This window comes from Lissotriton helveticus, chromosome 8 (assembly GCF_964261635.1).
Source record: "Lissotriton helveticus chromosome 8, aLisHel1.1, whole genome shotgun sequence".
In the NCBI taxonomy this organism is placed as follows: Eukaryota; Metazoa; Chordata; class Amphibia; order Caudata; family Salamandridae; genus Lissotriton; species Lissotriton helveticus.
Genome location: NC_136069.1, coordinates 1,693,899,530 through 1,693,921,739, shown reverse-complemented (window position 1 = coordinate 1,693,921,739; position 22,210 = coordinate 1,693,899,530). Strand labels below are relative to the sequence as shown.

The following is a 22,210-nucleotide window of genomic DNA, read 5'->3' as shown; positions in this document are numbered from 1 at the left end:
ATTCCCTGGAATCACCCACGACTCCTAGATCTTCCAGAACAATGGGATCTACACACGCCTGGCAGCGGGGGAATTCGGAGAAGGATATCTGCTAGGTAAAACACTGTGACACACCCTGATAGATACTGCAGATGTAGGTGTTGTTGTGCATGTGATTAATGGCTCTCTCTTTTCCACATAGGCGATAACGCATATGCCGTCTGCTTGTTCATCTCACTCCTTACCAGAACCCATCAATCCTGAGCGGGGGACAATACAACGTGGCACACAAATTTACACGCAACGTTGTGGAGCGCACCATTGGGCTGGTAAAAAGCAGGTTCCGCTGCCTCCACAAAAGCGGAGGCGCACGTCAGTACTCACCCCTCATCTGCTGTAAAATCATTGCAACTTGCACAATGCTGCACAATCTTGCCACTAGGAAAGGAACATCAGTAGAATTAACAGATATTGAGGATGATGATGATGAAGATGAATTTGCACACCCTGAGCCCAACACAGCAGGAGTGGCGCCAGCAACAGATGGAAGACAAAGACGGGCAGAGATCACACACAACTATTTCTAAGTAAGTAAGGAGACACAACCAATTGTTGTATGTACACAACGTACTTTTAATATCTTGGCACTATGCCAGTATACAAAGGCCCAAATGTGCCAGTCCAATTTTTGCCATCCATAAAGGAAGTCCTGGGTTACTTCACCCATTCCAGTTAAGGGAGTGTGGGCAGCATCAGTGTCTGCAGGCATGCCCACCAGTGCTGGATGCCATTGGCTGGGTATCCTCACTGGCTGTGTGGGCAGTGGCAGCCCCATGCCGTGTGCTGCTCCTCCGGGTGTCAGTAACAGGGGGGTCATGCTGCTCCTACTGGTGGTGTCCTTGCTCTTTCCCACATCCAGAGTAACAGTATTTGCTGACTGAGCAGTTAGCAGCACCTCAACTGCACTTGTCACCCTCACAAGGCCCCTGGAGACTTCACTGCTGCAGTGTGCCAGTCCCTCCTGCATGTTGATGCAGCACCTGCAGAGCAGGGAAGTGGCAGTGGCTATGCGGTTCACTGCCCTTGTGTGTTGCTCAGACCTCTGCCTCTCGCTGTGCCTTGTTGCCCTGTCCTCGTCCAGCTTGCTGCACAGCAGCAGCACTGACTGGACATGTCCCGTATGCCCGCAGCCATCTCTCATTCCCTCCGCCATTGAGCTGATGCCGTTATCAATGTTTTTCACATTTTCATTTAGGTGCTTCATCTGTCGTTGGACCGACTGGATGGCCTTCCCCTACATGCACTGCATATTTACCATACTAGCCTCCAGTCCGCAGAAGACACCACGACCCCCGCCAAGTTGGTTTGGACTGCTCTCCCTGACCCTGTGGCGTCTTGCACTGGTGTGGGTCCCCTCAGCGGTGGACTGCTGATTAGCATTGCTGTCCTCAACTGCCACGGTTGACGTGTCACCCCCCACCGTGTCTTCTGCGGAAGATTACATTTCCCGGAGTGTGCCTACAACATGCCTCCTGGTTCTTTGCACTGCAGGTGTTGTTGCAGCCGGTGATGCTACCAGTTGAGGTGAGGACAGGAGTAGTGGTGAGGCCAGCAGCTGTGGTGACGCTGGCAGGTGTGGGGAGGCCAGCAGCTGTGGTGACGCTGCCAGGTGTGGCGAGGCTGACAGTGTTGGTGATGCCGCTATTGCCTGTGTGGTGTGCCCTGCACTGGTACTCACCTCCTGTGTGCCTTCCCTCCGGGATGCACTACCTTCCTTGTCCTTTGGACGCCTGCGAGTTGTCTCGCCTGTGGACAGAAAATCATACATTAGCTCTGTGGTCCTACAGCCTTGCTTGTACAATTAAATTCTCATCTCTAAAACACTGTCGCTATTGCCTCAGCTTGCTCATCACTGATGTTTGTCACATGCCTTGTTGTTTGGTGTGTTGTCTGACATGATAGGTGTTTCACTGACTACATTTCCTATAATGCATTGCTGGTGTATACTAAAACCTGTACTGGAGTGGAGTTCACACTACCACATTGGGGAAGGGGAAAGAGAAGGTGAAGGGGAAAGGGAAGAGGAAAGGGTGTGGGTGATTGCTGTGCATGCTTCTTACCTTTTTTGATGGCAGCTCGGGCTGACCTGTCTGCATCCCCAATCCCACAGACGCTGTCTTTGCTCCTTGGTGGACTCCACTAGCTCCTCAAGCTCAGTCAGGGCAGGTGCCCTGTTCCTCCCTCCTCCTGTCTGGTTCGCTTGTTTCTGGAGCTCAGCCATTTTCCTGTTTGTCACGCTCCGGAGGTCATACCACCTCTTCTTGAGATCGTCGATGTCCCGTGGGGTCACTCCAATGGCATTCGCCTTTGTTTGTATAGCCAGCCAAATCTTCCTTTTGACAGATTCTGCCACCTGCAGGGACTGCTTGCCAAACAACTTGTGGTGTTCCTTCACTACCTCCTCCACAAGGACCTGCAGCTTCATGGTGCTAAATTTCACCTTCCTCTTTCTCTTTGCTCCTTCCCTTTCAGTGTCATTGCTTGACATCGTGCTGTTTTCCTGGAGAAAGTTTCCCAGTGTCTCAAGGGCTCTGCTCTGCTCTCCCAGCCTCTCCAGCAGCTTCAAATTGAGTGCACCTGCATGAGTGTGGTCGATTCCTGGTTGGAAGGTGGGGTGGTTGCACCGGATTGGCTGATTCCTTGATTGTTTCTTTTATTGAATTGCCAATTCGTGCCATCTCGAAAGATCTTTTCACCAGGCTCAGTAGTACTAATTGGCCCAGAGTCTCTACAGGTCACGGTGATCACATTGAACACATTTTTTCCCCCACCATATCGAAATCTATTCCCGCCCCAAATTCACCACCCTGCCCCAGAAACCCTAAGCCCGACTTTGTGGGTACTGATCTTCAAAACCTTCTCTCTTCCTGCTCCCCTAGGTCCAATGCTAACCTGACCCTGCCAAGGCAAATACATTCCATCATTCCTAACCCGAATAGAGACCCTTCCCGCAACCTGAGATGTAGCAACTCTGACAACCTCACTAGGGTGACCATCAACCAGACTTCTTCCCGCATGAATCCGCCTAGTCTCAAGTGTGTGCTATTAAATTGCAGATCAGCTAGAAAACACGCCTCTGATATCTTTGACCTCATCCAGCACAACGATTTAGATATTATCATCCTCACCGAAACTTGGCTAAATCCAGCTTCTACTCCTATTTTAGACCTCCAAGTACCTCCCACTCATGATATAGTCAGGCTTGATAGAATTCTGAAACTGGATGGTTGTCTAGCCTGTATTTAAAGGAAATCTCTCTCGATCTCTATGGTGGAGTCCTCTTCCCCCTCCTCCTGCAAATATCTCTGTCTCAACATTTCAAGTAAGAATATATCAATCTGTTAACTTCACAATTTTTACCACCCACTGGGAGATAATCTCCCTTTCATTGAGCACTTAATGGATATCGTCTCGAGCAATGTTGACTCTGCAGTATCACAAATCTTCCTAGGGGATTTCAACCTGTACTGGTCCAATCACAATGACCCAGTGTTATCCTGCCTCAAATCATTTTTTTTACATGATAATGATTTATCACAGCATTGTGACCAAACAACCCACACAAAAGGGGAAATCCTTGACCTTATCATCTCCAAGGATCAGACCATCTCCTTAGATTCCATAACACCTTCTGATTGTCCGGACCATCACAGCATCCTTTTCTATATTAACAGGGAGGTGATATTGAAGAAGGCTCAACCTGATAAATCAAAGATTCTGAAACAAGATCTCAGATCAATTAACCATGACAAACTAGCTACTCATTGTAAATCCGTCCTTGCCTCCCAAGCTGATCTGTTTAAGGTCCAATCTCTCACAGACCACTAAAATTCAAGCATCGCCAAGATCTTGGACGACATTGCCCCACTCAAGCTTAAAAATACCTCATAAAAAATTTCCAAACCATGGTCCAACAAAAACTTAAACTCTGAACGTCGCAATCTTAGAGCAGCTGAAAGATCCTAGTGTTCCAATCCTTCATCTGTTCAACTAAAACTTCTGAGAGATGTCAGAGGCCTTTACAACAAACAGATCAAGAAAGTTAAGGTTGACTACTTCAGATTACAACTAGACCAAGCGGCAAATCGCCCCAAGAAACTATTCCAACTGGTCAAACAGCAATCTGTTACTGCTCCAAGCCTCTCTGATTTGAATGACATCTTACCCTCATGCAGTGAATTTGACGCGTTCTGTTCGGCGAAATCACAACTTATCTCCATTGACCTCGCCTCTAAGAAGGCCCTATTGCCCCCTTCATTAGCTGCCTCACCCTCCGACTTCCATGAAAAGTGTTTCCCGACCGTCGTCGATGATAAGAATAATGCCTCTTGGGGCTTCTTTTCCCCTTTTAGTGAAAAAGACATTGGAAAAATTCTCCAGACTATCAATCCGTCTAACAAGTCCGGGGACCCGCTGGAAAATCAAGAGCACTCTCAGCCCCACCTGGACCAGGATTATAAACGCCTCCTTATCTCAAGGCTTGATCCCCGACTGCCTAAAAGCAGCCCAGGTCTCACCTATTCTAAATAAAAAACAACTCTGACTAATCGGATCTCAATAACTTCTGACCTGTCTCCAACATCTCCACCCTTGCGAAACTTCTTGAAAAATGTGTCTAATCCCAGCTCTGTGCTCACATTGAGAATTACCAACTTTTAGACCATCATCAATCAGGTTCCCAGAGGGGTCAGTGCACTGAATCGGCTATTGTACACATTTTTGATGACATTCTGAAAATGCTTGATAAAAACGAATCCAGCCCCCTGATCCTCCTTGACCTTTCCGCTGCATTTGATACATGACATCCACCTATGTATCTTACAAAATAGAATGGGTTTCTCGGATCAGGTGCTCCTCTGGTTCTCATCCTTCCTTCTACACAGATCTCAAAGATTCAAGCCAAACCACTCTCTCTCTCAGCCCTCCCCAGTACTTATGGGGGACCCCCAAGGATCTGCCCTTTCACCGATCCTCTTCAACCTTTTCTTGGAACCTCTCACTAATTTACTTAACTCAATGAACATTCTCTTCCACATGCATGCTGACGACACTCAACTCTACTTGAAAATGTCATCCGCGGATAACATCATCGCGCTAAATTCTATCCTCATGTCGACTCAAAATTGGTTAATGGAGAACCATCTCCTGCTCAATGCCTCCAAAACGTAATTCTTGCTCATCTCCCGCCGAACCACACCCCCAAGATCGAGCTCTGGATGCCGCACCTCACGGCTCTCAACTGTACTCTGATCATCATAGACTCAGCCAAATCGCTCGGAGTCATAGTGGACAGTCACCTGAATATGAAGACTCATATCAGCAACGCTTGTAAGGGACCCAACCACTTAATGCAGAATCTCAGATTGAACAAACCATTCGTGCCACAAAAGGATTTCAAGCTGGTTGTACAAGCTCTTGTCTTACCAAGGTTAGACTATGGCAGTGCAACTCTCTGTGGCCTTCCTAAATTTGCCCTGGCTCCACTCTCTGAACTCTGCAGCAAGACTGATTATAGGCTCCAAACGAAATGAGCACATATCCCCAGCCTTAAATCTCTCAACTGGCTACCATTTGAAGCATGAATTCAGCTAAAGATTGCAATCCTGATTCACAAAGCCTTCCACTACAATACTCCCACGTACCTAGTGCAAAAACTTGAATTATCTTGTGGGGGAGGGCATCTAGGAGCGCCTCTACTCTCCTCCTGAAACCTATCATCCTCAGCTAAAAAAGAGAACGTGTCTCTGAGCCTTCTCTGGTGCTGCCTCTCAAATATGGAACTGTCTTCCTCCGGATGTACATTTACTTTCCTCAACGACAGCCTTCAAAGTTGAAGCCAAAAGATTCTTAATGAGCAATTTTTTGCCATAAGGAGATGGGGCACCTATAAGGCGTCTATCACTTTGTTCCTCGCTCCATGGCACAACTAACAGTTACGGATGTACCCTTTGCATAATATTATACCTTATAGTTGTACCATTGTTTACTGTTTTTTTTGTTTTTTTTCCTGTTTTTCTCCTTTTCTCATTTACTATGTTTATTTCATGTTGTCCTCTCTACCAATTTATTGTAAAGCGCTCTGATATCCTTCAGGATCTTGTTCGCGCTTTATAGAACTTTATAAATAAATAAATAAATAAAAGACTAAGGGGTCCATTATGATATCGGGCGGATTGTCTCTGCCAGGCTGGCGGTAGCCAACGCCAGCCTGGCGGAGGCAATCCGCCCGATATCATCACCAGATTTCCCCCCCCCCGCCATATTAGGATGGAGGGGGGACCACGGAGGACGGAAAGACCGTCCGCTGCTTTTCCGCCCCGGTCACCTTACGGCCGAGGCGGAAAAGGAATAATATGGTGGCGGTGTCTAACAGACACCGCCAGCCATATTATGATGTCTGGTTTGTAGTGCCTTTCCGGGGCGGCGGTAAAAAATACTGAATTGTTAAGATTCGGTATTTACCGAATCAGTAAAATAGCCTCCTATTCTGGAGTCTGTTTGCAGTCAATGTAACATACAAAAGACTCGGGGAGGAGTGTTTCTGTGGCCCAAGTAACATACAAAAGACTCATAGAAAGAGAAGAGTGTATGTAGCCAAAGTAACATACACAAGGCTCAAAGAGGAGTGTGTCTGCAGCCAACGTAACATACAAAACACTCAGAGAGGAATGTGTCTGCAGTCAATGTGACATACAAAAGTCTCAGGGAGAGACAGTGTGTCTGCAGCCGATGTAACATACAAAAGACTTAGAGAGATGTGTCTGTAATAAATTTCTACTATCCCTCACAGAATATCAGCTGTGACACTTCTGCACATACTGTAATAAACTGTTAAACCTCACAGAGTACCAGTTGTGATTATTCTATACAAACTGTAATAAGCTATTACAGTAGAGTTCTGATGTCACCAGGTCTGCTGCGAGATCCAGTCGTCAAGGTGGAAGGCAGGCCAGAGAGTGTAATACAGCCACAGTTTAAACTTTTAAACAGAAAAATAGATATTTATGGCAACATGGAAATGATTTTTCACACTGTATGCCATCGCAGGAAAGATCACTGCAAGTTCCAGCACAATCTGAAGTACAGTTTAACTTGACTTACAATAAACCAATTAAAATATTATTTTCCTTGCCAAAGCATGCTAATCGTTTTTAGCTGTGTTTGATTTCTCAGTACAAGACCATGAAAGAGCAAGACCCGAGGGCCATATTTACTAATGCTTTGCACTGTGTGCATGATTTTTATGATGGAAGTCCGGCACAAAGTGCTAACTTCACATGTACCCTCTAAATCAGTATTGGTGTCGGATGGTATCCCACAGTAATGCAAAGTTGTGCTATGCACTGCTTTTTGTTCCTTTGCCTCACATGGGCTTTCCATGGGTGGTGCATGTGGATCCAAATGCAACCAACCATGGGTTTTGACACCAATCCCTATCTACAAACATAGGTAGACAGGGATTTGTGCCAAATTACACCTCGAGGCAGGCATAACGAGGAGAAATGTTTTCATTTCTTCTAATTGTTCCACCTTTGCATGTGTGCTGTATTGCACACCCCACATATAAAGTGTGAGAAGCCTTAGAGCATAGAATTCATACTGAAAATTCCCTATTCTAGTACAAAACCTATGCTTCAGAGAATACACACACCCTGGCACTATGACAAAAGAGTGTGTGTGTGTTGACATGTGGCTTCCACAACTGTGCAGGTAATGGGAAGAGAATAAGTGCACCGTTTCATAGTAGATGATGGCACATTGTTTCTCTCTCCCATTGATGCAAGGCAGCACAGAAACTTTGGTGGCTGCATTGACTTCATCAAAGAATAATCCACCAGGGCCTATGTATGTAATCTTGCAAGTGAGAAACATAATTGTATGCCCATGTACTATAAGGAATAGCATACCCTCTGCTGTACATTATAAAGTTATTGTAAGTCACTTTGGACTTTCAAGACCCTATGAAGGAACTCGTCAGCTTTCTAGGGTCTGCAAAATACTGTTCTTCACTCACAGGAACTTTTTATGCTTGCTGTAATAAACTGTTCTTACCTCTGCTAGGACATCAGGAGTGACACTTGTATACCTACTGTAATAAACAGTTCTTACCCCTCACAGGATATTAGCTGCAGCAGTTCTACAGAGACTGTGGTAAAGTGCTCTTACCCATCACAGGATATGAGCTCTATACAGACTGTTCCTACCCGCCACGGAAAGTGAGCAGTGACATCACTGTGATATTTATTAACATACAGCAATGATACTTTTATACCTACTGTAATAAACAGTTCTTACCCCTCACAGGATATCAGCTGCAACAGTTATACAGAGACTGTGGTATACTATTGTTACCTTTCACAGGATATGAGATCTATACAGACTGTTCCCACCTGTCACAGGATGTAAGTTCAGAGTCAGAGTCAAAAATACTTTATTCGATTACTTATAAATCATAAAAGTATACTATACAAATACATGATATTATGCAACCGAAAAATTTTCTTATAAAAAACATCTTGCAAGGATAATATTTAGTGTACATATAAAAGTCAGTGGCAAATACATATAGATCATCACATAGTTCACAGAATATCAAAATTAGTAGCAAATATTTCATAGTTCACAACAGCAATATTTAATCTGGTACATGGAAGTTAATTTATATTATCTGGTGCAGAGTAAACATTTACCGCAACCCCAACTGTATTAATCCGGAGTCTCTTCCGTCTAGCACGTATTGATGCAATCAAAAAATTGGCTACACAAAACATCACTAAAGGAGTTTCCATTAGTTGAAGATAAAGCAGTGCGGGTTTAAACTGTTCAAACCCCTTTTCCCTTAACAGCGGATTGATACATTTTTTCCTACTTTCCAAGAAGAAAGGGCAGAAAAACACAAAATGTATATGATCCTGATCAGAAAAATTGTCACATTCACATGGCACATTATCCTTTGGGGTACAACACTTATCATAAATGCCCAGCAGAAAATGTGCCTGATTAAATCTAAATTTTGTTAGAAGCCACCGATGATAGGGTCTAGTAACAGTAGTCAAGTAAGGTTGTATTGACATTGAAGTAATCAACAAATAGTGTGACCTTACTGTTGGCTTAATGATTTCTCTCGCTTCTCGTTCCAATTCTCAGATTTTTATAAAATTAGTTTTTACCCAGTTAATATCTTCCTTGCTCAGATTTTCCGGTTTCGAATATAATTCCGGTCGACCCAGATATACTGCTGTTGTTTTAATAAATGTCAACCACTGAATATCAGCCACTCTGTCCCGCCCCATACAATCACTAATAATCTTGTGATTCAGTGTAAGGTTGAGGTTCAGCCAAGTTCTGATCCATAATAAAAGCAGCGCCATATTTAACATATCTGCAATGTACCCTATCCCTAACTCCATGTGAGCTGCAAAGGATGATGTAGATTGGGGGAGGCGCAAGAGGGATCGCAAAAATTTGTTTTCCTCTCTCTGTATCAGAACTAGATCTTTATGGCCCCAAATTGCTGCCCCATACCTAGCTATGGCTATAGGATGTAAGTTGTGACATCACTCTGTGTGCTGTAATAAACTGTTCTTACCTCTCACAAGACATCAGTTGTAATATTTCAATATATACTGTAACTAGCAGCCCGCCCCGGCCTTGCCCGGGGCAGAAAGGGGCTGAGGGCAGCATCGCAGCAGGAGAGGCTCCGCTGAGCGGCCGTTTTGTTGGTCCTGGCCGCTTCTGCCCACACTTTGTTTCCCCCGCCCGTCCCTTGCTGCGCACCCGCGGTTGCTTGACTTACCTCATCCGCCACTCCTCCCCGTGCTGTTGTGTTTACCGCTCCACTGCTCCTCCGCTTCTCGCCGCTCCTGACCGCTTGTCCTCCGCAGTTCCTCCCCGCGCTCATGTCCTCCGCTCTTCCTGTTGCTCCTTAACGCCGCTCCTCCCAGCGCTCCCGATGTCAACACGCAGACGTCGCGGCCGGCGCTACTTTCTAGGGACTAGGGACTACTTTATTTTTATTCGCAAATGTTTTAAATAACGTATATTTTTTATTTTTATATCGCCTATGTCCTTCTGCTTGCCCTGAGGTTTTCATAGATGTCTTGGGTGTTTAGATTGGTGGTGTACTTTTCGAGTTTACCTCGCTCAAAGGACAGACTTCTCTCTTTATAATAGTAGTATAGATAAACGGGTCTTACTAGTCCCAGGATATTAGTTGTGGCAGTTCTATACTGACTGTAAATATACTATTCTTACTCTTCAAAGGATATCTTCTGTCTCATTTCTATAATGTTGTAATATACTTTTCTCACCCTTCACATGATATTGGTTTTGGCTCTTCAGTGAACGTAAGCTCAGGTGATGAGTACTCAGAATGAACAACAAACACTCCCCCTAAGAGCCTGTCTCCTTCTTGGTAATATGAATCCTGCGTCCAAGCCTGGAGATTGCAGACTGGCTCGAGACCACTTCCTCTGAAGAAGACAAGTAGGAGTAGCAATATACAGACACACATGCCCATCAAGCTTCTTGTGACTCAATGATCTCCTTCAGTTAAACATTTCAAAAAAGTTGTTTGCCTCTAATTTCCAAACCACAGCTTCTCCCCATGTTCTTTCTTCATTGGGTTTGTGCAATGTCCTTAATGTAGGTGAAGCACCAGACCTGCTAGTTGATGCTAAGCTGCTCACCTAAACCAGAGCTGTAATACATACGTGTTGGCTCTGGCCAAACAACACTAGGCATTGCCCTAAATAGTACAAGGATTTATAACATGTTCTCAACATCAGCTGTCATTCTAGACATGGGAATGAGGAAATAATAGTAATTTTAAAGATAGTTATCAGGGGCATGCCTTTTTATTTTCTAGCACTGTGGAAAGGGGTGGTTTAGAGTAATGAGTAGGTGTATTTAATTACCATGCTACAATACACTACCTGCACAGTGTACAATCCTTTTGCTAAAATATCAAGAACCGTATCAGACCTGTCAGCCTTAGGGTGCTCTTCCTCCTCTCAACTTTTTGCTTTCCCCCTCTATTTACTCTGACCTCGGTTTTGATGGCCTTAGGACTCTGAGCACTTTCCCTCTGTTAACCAGTGCTAAAGTGTATGTGCTTTCTCCTCTTAACATGGTAATATAGGCTCATGCCCACTTGGCATATTAAATGTGCTTATACGTTCCTAGTAAAATGCACTACATGTGCCCCAGACCCGTAAATGAAATCTGACTGATGGGCCTGAAGCACTGATTGTGCCCTCCACTCAGATAGCCCTTTAAACATGTCTTTGGCTTGCAGTTCCAGAGCCTGTGGGCCCGATTCACAGAACTAACTTAAGACAAAATCCTAAACTTACTACCATTTTGGTATTCACAGCAGGCACTTACTCATTTTGGTATTAACAAAAGGAACTTGCTCATTTCGGTATTTACAGAAGTTAGGACTCCTAAATGCCTTCTCTGAAAACCAAAGTCTTAAATTAGGATTTTTCTCAGTTTAGGAGTAGTAAAGTTAGGACTCCTGACTTTACTACTCCTAAACTGAGAAAAATCCTAACTTTAAGTCGTTCAGTATTCACAGAAGGCATTCAGGAGTCCTAAAGGTAGGAGTCCTAACTTTACTACTCCTAAAATGAGAGAAATCCTAATTTTAAGACTTTCGGTATACACAGAGGGCATTTAGGAGTCCTAAAGTTAGGACTCTTAACTTCTGTGAATACCGAAATGAGTAAGTGCCTTCTGTGAACACCAAAATGGTAGTAAGTTTAGGATTTTTTCTTAAGTTAGTTCTGTGAATCGGGCCCTGTGTGTGCAGTTTAGACTGCCATTTTGACCTGGAAAATAAACATTTTGCCAGGCCCAAACTTCCTCTGTAGGTCTCGCCTAGGCAGCGCATGCATGCGCTGTCTATCCGAGACATCAAGTAATTAGTATATGTGGTGAGACTCCCCCTATTGGCTTTTTATTGGTTTCTTTGCTTGTCTGCTTCAATCTCTTAGTTTTCACAGGCTAATGCACGTTTTAGTTCCTCCTTTATTGTTTTGGGGACACCTACGCAGCACAGCCTAACTACTGTAAACATGCTGCTAGTGGAATGAAGTGTATGTCTTGGAACTCTTCTGTTTTTTTCGTTGCTTGCTTATTCTGCATTGCAGTACTCAATGCACGACTGTTGTGCCCCCAACGGCATCACCCCTACTGCAACCCACCCTCAGTGTTGCCCACCGCTACCAGCCCTGTCTCCTTGTCTCCTTGTTAATTGATGCTTCCTGCCCTGCTCATTGCTTGTGTAACTTTAATTTTCTTTTTTTTTTTTTTTATTAAGTTTTTCTTGGCAGCAGACAGACAAAATGCAAGCATACATCAAAAAGAGGCATATACAGAAACTGTACAAAAGATTTTGGTTCCAGCCGTCCTTGTCAAATCAAATCGTTAGAATGAAAACTTATAAACCTAACCAGCTGGCAATTAGAGACCAAAGCTTCCGACCAAAAGATTTCCTTCTTATGCCCTTCATTTTATATAATGCAGTTTCTAAATAAAACATAGATAAGAGCTTTGTTTGCCACATTATAAAGTTGGGTGAGTCCGCGTCAAGCCAGTGAGATGTAATACATAAACGATATGTTGACATGCAGATAAATGTAAAGCCTTCTTCTTCCTCCGATCTTTGCTGATTTAACCCCTCATCATAACCAAAGATAGCTAGTGGTGCCGTTATTTTAATTGGAATACCTAAATTCCTCAACACAAAATATTCTATATCGGCAATAAACTGACCCAATTTAGGACATACGAAAAACATATGAACAGCATCAGCTTCATAGAGGCTACAGCGGTTACACATCATCCCCCGCCCAGAATTCCATTTTGCTAGCTTGCTAGGTGTATAATAAAGCTCAAATTGTGACATAAAAAGTCTGACTTATCAGGGGTCCATTCAGCAGTGCTTTACCAGCTATCTCAATGCTTTTCTCTAAATTAACACATTCTATAACCATTTTGTTTTGCCACTTAACAGCTCTAATTGCTAAATCATCTTCCAACGTCTCCACAAATAATCGATATAAAGACCCAATTTTCTGCTTGCTTTTAACTGCTTCTAACAGCCTAATCTTCTCTAATCATATCATGGATTTTGACATTTTCTGCATTCAGAAACTTCGAACCTGTAGATACTTCAAAAAATCCATACGGGGTACCTGATATTCTTTCCTTAAATACTCAAAAGAAACAAACTCATTCCCCTGCAAAACATCCCCAAACTTACAAATCCCCAGGTTATACCATCTAAACATCACCCCATCTTGAAATAATTCCGGTAAAAAAGTGCAGCCCCTCACTGGAGTATAAATATTAGTATTCGGGCAGAAAGAAACCTCTTTTCTAAATTTCTCCATATCTAATAAGCCGTTACAAAAATCTTAAATTTGTTTTTTTTGTAGTAACTAGCACCCACATGCATCATCCCGGCCGGTTGCGAATTCCAAATTGCGAAAAATAACGAATCGCAATTTGGAATTCGCAAAACGGGATGCATGAATATTTTCTAATAATATTAGCGATTCGGTAAAAATCGCATTTTTTACCGAATCGCAAATATTATGCGAATTCTAATTTGCTAATTCGCATTTCCCATTGATTCCTATGGGCCAAAAGGCCCATAGGAATCAATGGAAATTGCGAATTTGCAAATTAGAATTCGTATAATGTTCATGCATTACATGGGTGCAGGGGGGGGTCCAAAGGACCCCCCCCCTCAACCCCTGAAATTTATTTTTAAGTGGATGTTTCACACACACATGTCCTAAGGACATGTGTGTCTGTAACATGCAATTTAAAAAATGCATTTTTTTTCTTTTTTAAAAATTTTCGCAAATTAACACGATGGTCAACCTCGTGTTAATTTGCACTTCCAATTTCCAAATTCGCAATTTTTTTAAAAATTATGCATTGCATTTAAGGAATCGCACAAATGCGATTCCTTAAATGCCTTCCCATTTTTTAGAAATGCAAAAAAATGCGAATTGTGCAAAAAACTTTGATGCATCCCAAAAATGGTTTTTGCATTCGCAAACGGCCGATTTTTCCGATTCGCACCGTTTGCGAATGCAAAAACCAATGATGCATGTGCCCGTAGGTTCAATACCCCGGGTTAGACACTGCTTTGCCTCAGTGCCCAAGAGCATTTCATATATAGATGGCCTCATAAAATCCTCTGAAAACATTAAGAACCCCATATACTGCAGTAGTGCACTCCAATGGTAAAACTGGAAATATGGAATGCCCCATCCCCCTCTCTCTCTGGGTAATGCACAATACTTAAGTGCTCTCCTAGCCTGGTGGTACCCCCAAAGAAACCTTGAGCACATTCTATCTATACGAACAAAATGACCGGAAGAAATTAAAAAAGGAATAGCACGAAAGACATACAAAAATTTGGGAAAAATGAGCATTTTAATTTTCAGCGTACATTTATTTATTTAGTACATTTATTGAATGGTTCTGCGCCATATCTCTGTTTGCCTGCCTCGGCTCCTTCATGCTTCGCTTCACCTTTCTTCCCAGCTGCCCGTCGCGCACACCTATCATGGCCGGTTATCATGCTAAGGCAGACGCTACCATGTACTCGCACGGGGGGACTGCAAACACTTTGAGCGAGAGGAAAAGCCACAATTGTGCTTCTTCAATGAATAGGCAACACTTATGGTCACAGTGCCTGCGAGTTAAAGAACACTATAAAAACACAATACAAACAGCAAAGTAAACAAACCAGGCTTGGAAAACCCTCTGAGTTGGATAGCCTGGAGCTGTGTGGGCTTACGTCCCTGTGAAGGGGGGTTAATGCATGATCTGGGTAAAAAAACTGCTGCACAACAAAAGATTACAATCTTTACTACAAAGCTTATTTGCACTTAATTAGCTTGTCTTGGTTTTATTTTGCAAGTGGTGAAAACATGCTAAAGTTTATCCTACAGCAGACTTTTAGGCTCCAATCTTTTCTAAACAAATGTCAATATATTACAATATATGAACACAGTTACAAATCCAACCTGGAAGCATTATTTTTACAAAGATTAAAGCGTATTCACAGAAATCCATTGTTTTCCTTTTAACACTACTAATTGTGTTTGTGTGTAGCTTTGAACACGTAAGGCCGCTCCTCTTCAGCTTGGCTCTAGCTCAGCAAGTGGCAGGCAGGGCAGGGTGACAGTGTCGGTTTCTAGCAAGGCCGGACTGCTCTACCGCTGGGCTGGACTGGCATGGTGGAGGCTGTTTATGCAGATAGTGGGGGCCGGCTTTATTACTGGGGGATGGGCTGGCCACATTTCCTGCTTGTTCTTTTTCCTCAACGCAGTGTTGTGTGGTATGTTAGTATCCCTCGAATGCACCAGCCAGACTGTGCAGAAAGGACACAGCATCATTTTTTTTAAAAAAACATCCCACTGTACAACTAGATTCGTGTAACTGTACATCTGTACAACTAGTATCAATAAAAGTGTTTCTAGAAGTGTCCCACTCCATAACTGTCAAGTGTCCCACTCCATAACTGTCAAGTGTCCCACTCCATAACTGTCAAGTGTCCCACTCCATAACTGTCAAGTGTCCCACTCCATAACTGTCAAGTGTCCCACTCCATAACTGTCAAGTGTCCCTCTCCATAACTGTCAAGTGTCCCTCTCCATAACTGTCAAGTGTCCCACTCCATAACTGTCAAGTGTCCCACTCCATAATTGTCAGCTGTGGCTTTTGCAAGTCGAGTGATCCCCATTCAGATGCTGAGAGGAGCCATCCTGTGCATGTGCATACTGTATGGACATCTTTAGGTTGCAAGTGCCTTAACCTGTATAACCTGTCGTCTGCAAACATTGTTAACTCACACAAGCCCTCAAACGCCACCCTTCTTCAACGTTCATCTCCAAGTAACCCTACTATCTACACTATTCCGACCATCTCCTCTGTCAGAACCACGCATCCACCTAAACCCTCCAGACCACCCCCGTATAAGTACAATATCCCTATCACCCTTCATAGCCCAAGTGCCGCCGTCACCAAAACAGTCTTGACAGAGCTGCGCTGTCTGCTCCATTACTGCAGATCTGCAATAAAACACAAACTTGAAATCTCCGATACCATCACCCTTCACCATATTGACATGCTCTTCCTCACAGAGACCTGGTTCAACGATACCTATCACTATCACTATCACTATCACTATCACTATCACACTATGTTTGATCTCCTATTACCCACCGGCTATTCTATATTTAAAAATGACAGAATTGACAAAGTTGAGGCAGGTGTTACAGTCATCTTTAGAAACTCCCTTCAACTTAAGGCTTTTCCTATCAGCTCCTTCCGCTCATGTGAATGCTTATCTCCCGAGCTTCAATTACACCACCGCTCACCCCTCAGATTCCATGCCATTTACTGCCCGCCTTGTAGCGGCCCTTTATTTATGGAGGAACTCACTGACTTCATCAGCGACCAATACTCGCAAAGTGACAATCAGACCTTCCTGGGTGACTTCAATCTCCACTGGGGCTCACCGCAAGACTCTTCTACGAATTTGCTGGCCACCTTCCTTTCCGCAAAAAATCTTATCCAACACTGCCCAGAATCAACACACTCTAAGGGCTCAATCCTGGACCTTGTTATTTCTAAAGCAGACATGCTCTCTATCGCTACCCCTATTCATGTAGACTGGTCTGACCACCTCCTCATCCCATTCTGTCTTCACCTATCACACTCTATAACTCTTGGCCAACCTAAGATTGCTACCTCCTGGTTCCGTGACACTAAAAATATTGACTTTGGTTCCCTCTGTGAAACAGATTTGCTATCACTTCCAAGGCTAGACCCGAACCTAGATTTTGACGAACTCACCTCCCAATGTCTCACAGTCCTTTCAGTCGAAATCAATAACATCACTCCTCTCCAAGCAAAAAGAAAAGGCCCACTTCCTCAGCATCTTGGTTCAACAAATCCCTGTATGAAGAAAGGAAGTACCTAAGATTCCTGGAGAAACAATGGAGGCAAGCACCCTCCACCGATAATTTGGTCATGCCTCATTCAGCAAGATCCAGGTACCACAAGCACATCTTCCTTGAAAAAATGTCGCACTTCAGAATCCTCCTTGACTCAGCCAAAAATAGACCCGAAAAACTATTCGATCTCATCAAAAATCCTAACTGCTCTCCCCCAACCTCCAAGTTGGAGGATTCTACAAAGAAAGCAGCGGATTTTGCTATATTCTTTACCAAAAAAGTGAAATAACATGGATCAGGTTGTTCATCCTACCCCTCACGAGAAGCGCAAATCCTTAGCCATTTGGCAGAACTTTGACCCCATCTCTGAAGATGCCCTCCTCAATTGCATCCTTGAAACAAAGACATCCAACCATTCTCTTGAACCCCATCCCTAGTGCCATTGCCATTGACTTTTATACCCATTCTCTTTCCTATTGGACCACTCTGGTCCACCTCTCCCTCTGTCAAGGCTCCCTTCCTGTTTCCTTCAAAACTGGGCAGGTCACCCCTCTGCTTAACAAACCCACTGCTGATGCGAATTACCTCAACAACTTCCGCCCCATCACTAACCTACCCTTTCTTGCGAAGATCACAGAAAGATGTGTTGCGAAACAACTCTCTCGTCATATCAAGGACAATGGTCTTCTTGACAATCTTCAGTCCGGCTTCATCCAAAACTGCAGCACTGAAACAGCCCTGCTGCAAGTGATTGATGACTCGCTGCAGATACTCCATTCGGGGGGGGGTCATGTCTTCTAATTCTCCTTGACCTTTCTGCAGCCTTTGACACTGTCAATCACAACACTTTCCTCAACACTCTTCAACTGAGAATGGCCATGGAGGGCACTGTGCCTAAGCGGTTTGCTTCCTTCCTCTCTGATAGATCCCAAATGATCAAAATAGCGAACAGTCTTTCATCTCCTTTGGCGGTAGGTCAAGGTGTTCCTTAAGGCTCTATACTTGCTCCCACATTGTTCAATCTCTATTTAGAACCATTGGGAAATCTTCTAAGTAAATCCGGGATCCACTATCATCTATATGCAGACAACACTCAAATCTACCTCAAGGTTGCCTCCACTCCGATCTGAATCCCTCCAAAACTGAGTTCCTCCTCCTCGCCTCCTCACTTTCTCCTCCCCCGGTTCAATCATGGATGGATCAGATGAATCTACTTAACAATAAACCCATCATTGTCGACAGCGCAAAATCCCTTGGTGTCATACTCGACAAAAAATTCAATCTAATCACCCACATCAATTTCAAAGTCTGCTCAATACCAACTGCACCTTCTTTGAGGGATTCATCGCTTCTTCCCGGAGCAAGACCTTAAAACCCTGGTCCAATCGCTGGTCCTCTCCAGACTACTGCAATTCTCTTCTTACTGGCCTCCCCAAATCCCACCTGTCCCCCCTTAAATCTGTACCCCATTCAGCAGCTCGTTTCATTTTTGGGGTCAAAAGAAGCAACCACATCACACTCATGTTATCCACCCTCTGCTGGCTTCGCATCGAGGCAAGATCTATCTACAAGACTGCCTGTATCACCCACAAAGCCTTGCACTCCTCCTCTCCTCACTACCTGGCGAATAAACTGAAACTCTCTGGAGGCTCTAGACCATCACGCAATGCAGAAAATTTACTGCTTGAACACCCCACTTTCAAGAAGGAAAGATCGATGGCCCAATCCTTTTCAGGCAATGCAGTGAGAATATGGAACTCACTTTCGCCTCAGCTCCAGACCACCACCTCCTCCCAGGCCTTCAAAACTGACGTCAAAGTTCTCCTCCTTCAAAGACACTTCCAAATTTAATTCACGCCCTCTCTATAATCTGAAGGAAGTGCCTTCCCAGTGTGTTCTTGTGGTTTGAGTGTCTGTCGTTTATTGCAGTATTATGCTTCTACCTGTATTTTGTACTCTTTTGTAACATGAACACGTCACTTTTCTCTTGTAACATACTGTTTGCTACCTCTCACATTTTGTTTGCTTTTGATACCTGCACAAGTGCCACCATTGCCTACGTTATATTTGTTCTTGTGTTTTGAGTATTATACCTCCACTTGTACTTGTACGCTTTTGTAACTTGCACACATGTCACTTTTTCCTCCTGTAATGTACCGTTTGCTACCTCTTGTATTTTGTTTGCTCACAATTGTCACTTTTGCCTGATGTAAGTTAACGTTTGCTTTTGTGATTTGTTCACTTGTAATTTTCTCCTCATGTATCATTACTGTTCCTAATGTGAAGCGCTCTTACATCTTCGGGTAAAGTCCGCCCTATATAAAAACGCATAAAATAAATAAAAAATAAAAAAATAGAAAAATAAGCTGCTACTGCAATGTCAAACTTTTTTTGCAAGCTCAAGTGGAGCTATCATTTTGGCTGGATGTTAGCATCTTTATTGCTGCCTTTACTGAAGAGATAACGTGATGTCTGTTTGACCCAGCATTCCTTTAAGATCTTCCAGAACACTGAACAGAAATACTCAAAGCTGTCTGGTACTTGCTTCTTTGGCTGCTGTTAAAAGTTTCAGTAGCAAAGTTGTTTTCCGGTCCTACCCCCAGGCCTGGCTCCAGCAATGTCCCGGGGTGCCCACCTCAGTGCTCCCCATGCCATAGCAAACTTCGGCTTCGCTTCACCACCTTACATGAAGCGACTATAACGTCCCTGAAACCTATGTTTTTTTCAGTGAATTTCTAAGGTTTTTTTAAATGCTAATTTCTAACTATAACGTCCCTGAAACCTATGTTTTCTTCAGTGAATTTCCCAAAAAATTTAAATGCTAATTTCTAATTATAACGTTTCTTAAACCTATGTTTTTTTCAGTAATTTTGAATTTTTTTTGTGATATTTTGTAACTTTAATATCCTAAAAATATTTTTTGTAATTTTTTTGTGTTTGGTATTAAAAGTATATAATGTGTTCTTTTTTATTAAATAATAAAATATATTTAGAGTGGATGTATGACGTTACAACGCACACTTTTACAACGCATACCTTTACAACGCATTTTTTTACACCGCAACATCCATTACAACGCACACCATTACAACGCATACCATTACAACGAATTCTTAAAAAATACCTTTACAACGCATTCCACTACAACGCATACTACATTTACAACGCATACCATTACAACGCATTACATTACATTGCATATAAGGTAAGTGTTGGATAGTGTAGGGGTTAAAATTACTATTCTAACTCCAGGGGGTGAAACAGTAGGGAAAGTTTTGGATAGTGTAGGGGTTAAAATTACTATTCTAACTCCAGGGGGTGCAACAGTAGGGTAAGTGTTGGATGGTAAGTTTAGCGTTGTAATGGTATGCGTTGTAATGACTGCGTTGTACATGTATGCGTTGTAATGGATGTTGCGTTGTAAAAGTTTCGTTGTAATGGTAGTGCGTTGTAAAAGTTGCGTTGTAAACGCTGTATACCATTTAGAGTCGAGCCCCCATCGTGTACCTACCTCGGTGGGTTTGCGGATTCAAACCGCCATATTGGTGAAGCCGTGAAGGACGCGCATTTCAGCCAGCCCACTCCGCTTACGCTTACAGGGAAGGAACGACAACGCTACATGTCCCAGGTCTTCCCTGTAATGATCTGCTGATCACAGGTCTAGTTGTCAGCATGCCACAGCCACTCCCTCATGTCTGGTTTACACCCACACCACACCCATGCAGCACAGGCATCACAGAACGTGTCACCCTGCCAATAAAAAACGTCAGGCGCACATGCTTGACACCATTCCCATTCTCTCCCATGACTTGAAGTACACAGAGTTGGTGGCAGCTGAGGCACTTTGCCTGACACGGGCCTCCCGCCCCGTGGCGATGACTTGAGTTCCTCTGAGTTAGTGCCACCAGAGCCGAGCAGGTGTGCAGCCTGTGATGATGCGTAGGCCTCAATACACCATCCTAGCAAGAAAAGACAGGCTGTGTGTTGCCTGCCAGTGCATTCATGGCAGACTGGGGAAATGTGGTGACTGCCGTTATCTGACTGACAGACGCAGCTAACATGACTGTGTCTAGTGTTTCCTTTTTCTTGTTGAGTTTTTGTTGCACCAACTTTGCAGCTGCAGTCTCTATGGCTAGCTGTCTATTCTTTTCCTGTTCTTACCTTTTTTTGAAGAAATGTATAATGTGATCCTGTATCTCAGCCAATGGTTTTGCTTCCATTGCTACAATTCCATCCAACTTGTCCTGAACGTCATCAGGCAGTCCTTTCTTGAACATGTGGTAGAAAAGCCCACTATTCCATTCTGTTGCATTACATTTGTCTCCTAACTCCTGATGCCATATTTCCTTAATTCTTGAGATAAAGTCAATTGGGTCCTCACTCACTTGCATTGTCAGAGACATGAGGGACAAAACATCTGCAACATCTGGACATTTTATACGCAGTTTGGCCCAGACCAGTGCTCCTATTTTGTTAAATGATTCCCCATCATACTTCGTTTCAGTCATGGTGATTATGTTAACACTGACGCTTTTGAATATGTCCTCCGCTTCTTCTCCCATGATGGAGATGAGCAGACTCTTCATATCACCTATCCCTTAGTTGACACCAGCAGTGTTTTTTTCTAGGGCCGCTATCCATTTGCCAGCACTCTCCTTGAGGGGAGGGAGAAGCTTTTTGAGATTCTCTTTGTCCATTTGAGACCATAGAACATATAGGGGTGGGTCAGTGGTATTTTTATACAACAGTGGCATCTGGTGTGTTACCCCTGTGTGTCGGGAGCGGTCATATTTACTAGCATACTTCTGCCAGACCCGTAGGCCTGGACGCATATAGTCATAGTCCCAGTCATCATCCCCTGCCCCCTCCAAGATGCATTCCTCTGCAGTTTCCATGTCTTGTGGGTCAAATGTCTTGTGGGTCAAATGACCCTTCTCTAGGCCAAATATTGATTTGGGGTGCATTGGCTTTTTATCCATCAGGCCAAATTATCTGAGAAGGGATTAACATAGTAGTCTGACCCATCTCCAAGTATCACTATTTCGTTTGGTGTCAGGCCATCAGTCCATGATCGGGGCTGCTTGCTAAGAAACATAGGGTGCAAATCTCATGACCTGGTGGCACACAGGCATGCTGAACCTGAGACATCATATTCGTATGGGTGTCGGTGTGTACCTAACATTGCC

At 43.7% G+C, this 22,210-nt stretch overlaps 1 protein-coding gene across 1 annotated transcript in view; it reads right to left on the bottom strand.

Moving 5' to 3' along the window:
• Positions 1 to 21,610, bottom strand: part of LOC144774123 (vomeronasal type-2 receptor 26-like) — a 90,414-nt gene extending 68,804 nt beyond the window's left edge. The window contains exons 1-2 of the mRNA XM_078659147.1: positions 21,186 to 21,610; positions 10,350 to 10,511 (exon numbers count right to left, since the gene is read on the bottom strand). Coding sequence (XP_078515273.1) covers positions 10,350 to 10,511; positions 21,186 to 21,610 — 587 coding nt within the window. The remainder of the gene's footprint in view (positions 1 to 10,349; positions 10,512 to 21,185) is intronic.
• Positions 21,611 to 22,210: the final 600 nt, after the last annotated feature.